At 42.8% G+C, this 6,000-nt stretch overlaps 1 protein-coding gene across 1 annotated transcript in view; it reads right to left on the bottom strand.

The window, feature by feature from the left end:
• Nucleotides 1-589: 589 nt before the first annotated feature.
• The window catches only part of LOC121551631 (voltage-dependent calcium channel gamma-4 subunit-like), a 41,463-nt gene continuing 36,052 nt past the window's right edge, over nt 590-6,000 (bottom strand). Inside the window, exon 4 of the mRNA XM_045210689.1 lies at nt 590-1,549. Coding sequence (XP_045066624.1) covers nt 1,014-1,549 — 536 coding nt within the window. The 3' untranslated portion in view covers nt 590-1,013. The remainder of the gene's footprint in view (nt 1,550-6,000) is intronic.

Genomic DNA, 6,000 nt, shown 5'->3' with positions numbered 1-6,000 from the left:
TTTTCTCTATAAAACTGACAGTGACACAGAGTAAGGCTGGACAACAGTAGCTACTAACAGATAACACAAAGACACAGAGCTCTACTCAAGTAGGCTATACAGTAGCATGCAAAGCTGACAGAGGGCTTCAGGTTGGACAATACATTCAGTTTAGCTACGTTTGATTCTTAAAGCAGGTAAAATAGTGTGAAATGTTGTACATTGAAGAATTCACTCAACAATTTCCCCACACACATTAGCAATCAAAATACATAAACGAGAGAACATTCCACTCTCTTCTCTTTTAAGCGGTTCAAGGACACATTTTAAAGAGAATGGTTTTCTTGTATGTTCTTGTCTCTTGAGTGGCGCAGTGGTCTAAGGCACTGCATCGCAGTGCTAGCTGTGCCACTAGAGATCCTGGTTCGAATCCAGGCTCTGTCGTAGCCGGCCGTGACCGGGAGACCCATGGGGCGGCGCGCAATTGGCCCAGCGTCGTCCAGGGTAGGGGAGGGAATGGCCTGCAGGGATGTAGCTCAGTTGATAGAGCATGGTGTTTGCAACGCCAGGGTTGTGGGTTCGATTCCCACAGGGGGTATGAAATAAAAAAATAATAATAATGTAAGTCGCTCTGGATAAGAGCGTCTGCTAAATGACGTTAATGTAAATGTATGTAGTGTACGACACAAACAATGACGGTGACTGTAGTCTGTAGCGATGCTGTCTAAAAGCTCAAAGGAACGCCATGAAAGAACCAAGTGCTCTTTCTGTCTAGTGAAACCATGTCAAGGGCAACATTTTCAAACCTTATATGTCTGTCCATGTCCTTAGTAATTGTCCTCATGTTGTTTTTCACTGAGGAGGGGCTCCGTCTTTTCACTGGCTCCGTCTTTCTCTAGAACCAATGACTCTGACTCTGATTCTCCGGTGTGACGGGCTACCATGGGGCCCTCCATCCCCAAAGGCCCACCTCCATCCATGACCCTTCACGTCAGGGGGGCCTCCTCACTCCACCGGCCCGTCTAAAGCTCCTCTCACACGGGTGTGGTCCGCCGGTTGACCCCGTCCTTCAGGTCATTGGGGAAGCAGTTATGCACCTGCAGAAAATCGCCTGAGCCGTGCTCGGGGCTGTATGCGTTCTCCGTCACGCCCCCTTTCAGACCCCCCTCTCGGGTCAACGTGTACATGGTCAATTCTCCCAATGGCCCCGTCGCCGAGGTCACACCCTTCAGCCTCGCCGGCGAGTTTTCCCGCGAAGCGTCAGAGGAGCGCGAGCTGGAGTGGGACGTCCGCCGGCGGAAGCGGTAACTGGGTATGCGTGAGTAGGGCGAGGAGGAGGACATGGAGCGGATAAAGTCACGGCGAGCGTGGAAGCGGACCTCCTTGTTCTTCTCGATGTAGATGTTGACGGCCAGGACGGCCACTGTCTCAGCCATGATGAAGGACAGGGCTCCGAAGTAGAAGGACCAGCCATAGTTGTAGGTGTTCTTCTTGTCCTCGTCGCGCTTGTCACTGGGGTCGCCGGCGTTGCTGGAGATGTAGACAATGATGCCGATGATGTTACTCAGGCCTGAGAGAGACATAGTGGGTTTGAGAGAAAGAGAGAAAGAGAGAGAGTTATAGAAAGACAGAAAAACAGAGAGAGAGTGTATGAGGGAGACACTGAAACAGAGACAGAGAGAGACAGAACATCAGACAATCTCTCAGCCCATTGGTTTTCCTATCAGGCTTCATCCCTGACTTGAGGAACTTGTAGTCAGCCCTCTGGATAATACTGGTCATCAGTCAGAGATCCCAGGACACATCTTCTGTCTGGCCTGATGAGTAATGAACAGTCTTAATGATCTGTGACACTTCTCTACATGACTGACATCCCCAGTCCTATCACACCACTCTAATATATGTAGAGGACAGCTCATGGCCTTCTCAGCCTGCACTGCAAATGGAGTTCACAATTCAGACCGAGCACAGGTGTGTGTGTGTGTGTGTGTGTGTGTGTGTGTGTGTGTGTGTGTGTGTGTGTGTGTGTGTGTGTGTGTGTGTGTGGACGTGTTTAACTATTCTTCTGGGTACCAGAAGTCCACATAAGAATAGTAAACAAACAAACATTTGACCAACTGGGGACATTTTGTTAGTCCCTACGAGGTCAAATTCCATTTCTAGGTGGTTTAGGATTAAGGTTAGAATTAGTGTTAGGGTTAGAATTACGTTAAGGGTTAGGGTTAGGAGCTAGGGTTCGTTTTAGGGTTAGGAGCTAGGCTTAGGTTTAAGGTTAGGGTTAAGGTTAGGTTTTTGGGTTAAGGTTAGGGTTAGGTTTAAGGTTAGGGTTAAGGTTAGGTTTCTGGGTTAAGGTTAGGGTTAAGGGTAAGGGATTCGGGGGGACAGGGGTAGTATGCTGATCACTGGGATGACGGCCCAACTTGAGATGGGGAGGGGCTTTAGCGGGGGAATTAGTGGAGAACAATTGGAGGGTTACTTAGTAGCAATGCAAATATCATGGTACAGCTATATGGACAGTCAATCGCTATGGTATTTTTTATTGGTAAGTTTACAAACATATATAATGATAAATACATTTGAAACTTGTATCCCATTATGGTATGTGGTGAAATAAGTATAGCCAGTTATAATTGTAATGGCTTAGCAGATAATAACAAAAGAAGAACAATATTTACATGGCTCCAAGAGAAGGAATATAATATCTATTGTTTACAGGAAACTCATTCAACAATTCTAGATGAAGTTGCGTGGAAAAAGGAAAGGGGGGGGCGAAATATACTTCTCCCATGGGCAAAGAAACTCAAAAGGGGTGATGATATTAATTAACAGAAATTACTCTTACTGGATTTCCACGTGGGCGAGGATATTGGAAATGTAATCAAAGCCTATTGGATGATAACTTGTTTTTAACTAGGACAGAGGAATTTATAACTGTTTTTTTCCGACATAACATAGGTACAGCAAATCCCCTTATTGTATGGGACACCTTTAAATGTGCCTTTAGAGGCCATGCAATTCAGTACTCATCTCGAAAACAAAAGCAATTTAGGTCAAAAGAGTCCACACTAACAAAGGAAATACAGTGGGGAGAACAAGTATTTGATACACTGCCGATTTTGCAGGTTTTCCTACTTACAAAGCATGTAGAGGTCTGTAATTTTTATCTTAGGTACACTTCAACTGTGAGACAAAATCCAGAAAATCACATTGTATGATTTTTAAGTAATTAATTTGCATTTTATTGCATGACATAAGTATTTGATACATCAGAAAAGCAGAACTTAATATTTGGTACAGAAACCTTTGTTTGCAATTACAGAGATCATACGTTTCCTGTAGGTCTTGACCAGGTTTGCACACACTGCAGCAGGGATTTTGGCCCATTCCTCCATACAGACCTTCTCCAGATCCTTCAGGTTTCGGGGCTGTCGCTGGGTAATACGGACTTTCAGCTCCCTCCAAAGATTTTCTATTGGGTTCAGGTCTGGAGACTGGCTAGGCCACTCCAGGACCTTGAGATGCTTCTTACGGAGCCACTCCTTAGTTGCCCTGGCTGTGTGTTTCGGGTCATTGTCATGCTGGAAGAACCAGCCACGACCCATCTTCAATGCTCTTACTGAGGGAAGGAGGTTGTTGGCCAAGATATTGCGATACATGGCCCCATCCATCCTCCCCTCAATACGGTGCAGTCATCCTGTCCCCTTTGCAGAAAAGCATCCCTAAAGAATGATGTTTCCACCTCCATGCTTCACGGTTGGGATGGTGTTCTTGGGGTTGTACTCATCCTTCTTCTTCCTCCAAACACGGCGAGTGGAGTTTAGACCAAAAAGCTCAATTTTTGTCTCATCAGACCACATGACCTTCTCCCATTCCTCCTCTGGATCATTCAGATGGTCATTGGCAAACTTCAGACGGGCCTGGACATGTGCTGGCTTGAGCAGGGGGACCTTGCGTGCGCTGCAGGATTTTAATCCATGATGGCATAGTGTGTTACTAATGGTTTTCTTTGAGACTGTGGTCCCAGCTCTCTTCAGGTCATTGACCAGGTCCTGCCGTGTAGTTCTGGGCTGATCCCTCACCTTCCTCATGATCATTGATGCCCCACGAGGTGAGAGCTTGCATGGAGCCCCAGACCGAGGGTGATTGACCGTCATCTTGAACTTCTTCCATTTTCTAATAATTGCGCCAACAGTTGTTGCCTTCTCACCAAGCTGCTTGCCTATTGTCCTGTAGCCCATCCCAGCCTTGTGCAGGTTTACAATTTCATCCCTGATGTCCTTACACAGCTCTCTGGTCTTGGCCATTGTGGAGAGGTTGGAGTCTGTTTGATTGAGTGTGTGGACAGGTGTCTTTTATACAGGTAACGAGTTCAAACAGGTGCAGTTAATATAGGTAATGAGTGGAGAACAGGAGGGCTTCTTAAATAAAAAATAACAGGTCTGTGAGAGACGGAATTCTTACTGGTTCGTAGGTGATCAAATACTTATGTCATGCAATAAAATGCAAATTAATTACTTAAAAATCATACAATGTGATTTTCTGGATTTTTGTTTTAGATTCAGTCTCTCACAGTTGAAGTGTACCTATGATAAAAACTACAGACCTCTACATGCTTTGTAAGTAGGAAAACCTGCAAAATCGGCAGTGTATCAAATACTTGTTCTCCCCACTGTAGAAGGTCTAACAGAACAGATAGATAGCAATAAAAACTAACATGGAGGCTCAGAATAAATTAGAGGAAAAACTAAAATAAATAGAGAAACTTATTCAAGAAAGATCAAGTGTAATATATTATAAAAATAAAGCGAACTGGATGGAATATGGGTAAAAATGCACCAAATTATTTTTTTATCTTCGACATAGGAATGCTACCAAAAATAATTGATTGAAACTGGTTACAAATGACGGAGTCACCCATGATTCACCAAATTATATTTTGAAGGAGGAAACAAAGTACTTTAAGCATATGTTTTCGTTTCAGTCGCCTCCATCTCCTCTAACTGAAGCAAATTGTAGAGATTTTTTTCTATTGATAATGTAAAATTAACAGCCATACAGAAAGACTAATGTAAAGGTGAAATTACAGAGGAGGAACTTCTGGATGCAATTAAATACTTTAAGTCCGGGAAAACTCCAGGGTTGGATGGCATACCAGTCGAGGTATACCAAACCTTTTTTGATATACTCAGAGGACCATTATTAGCATGTTTTAACCACTCCTATGTAAATGGTAGATTATCAGACACTCAAAAAGAAGGTCTGATTTCATTATTACTGAAAAAGGATACAAGTGGAAAATATAAAGATCCAGTCCATTTCAAAAATTGGAGGCCCCTTACACTTCAGTGTTGTGATGCAAAAATTCTAGCAAAATGTATAGCGCATAGAATTAAAAAGGTATTGTCGGACATTATTCATTCTAATCAGACAGGTTTTTTACATGGGCGATACATTGGAGATAATATAAGGCAAGTACTGGAAACAATAGAACACTATGAAAAATCGGGGAAACCAGGCCTACAATTCATAGCAGACTTCGAAAGGCATTTGATAAAGTACAACTGGGGTTTATATATAAATGCCTGGAGCATTTTAATTTTGGACAATCTCTTATAAATTGGGTTAACATCATGTATAGTAACCCTAGGTGTAAAATAGTAAATAATGGCTATTTCTCAGAAAGTTTTAAACTGTCAAGAGGAGTGAAACAAGGTTGTCCACTATCGGCATATCTATTTATTATTGCCATCGAGATGTTAGCTATTAAAATCAGATCCAACAATAATATCAAGGGATTAGAAATCCAGGGTTTAAAAACAAAGGTGTCATTTTACGCTGATGATTCATGTTTTCTTTTAAATCCACAACTTGAATCCCTCCACAGCCTGATAGAGGATCTAGATACATTTTCTAACATCTCTGGATTACAACCAAATTATGATAAATGTACTATATTACATATTGGATCACTAAAAAATACAATTATTACATTACCATGTAGTTTACCAATAAAATGGTCTG

This window comes from Coregonus clupeaformis, chromosome 35 (assembly GCF_020615455.1).
Source record: "Coregonus clupeaformis isolate EN_2021a chromosome 35, ASM2061545v1, whole genome shotgun sequence".
Lineage (NCBI taxonomy): Eukaryota > Metazoa > Chordata > Actinopteri > Salmoniformes > Salmonidae > Coregonus > Coregonus clupeaformis.
Note: the sequence above shows the minus strand (reverse complement) of the source record. Positions and strands in the feature narration are given on the sequence as shown.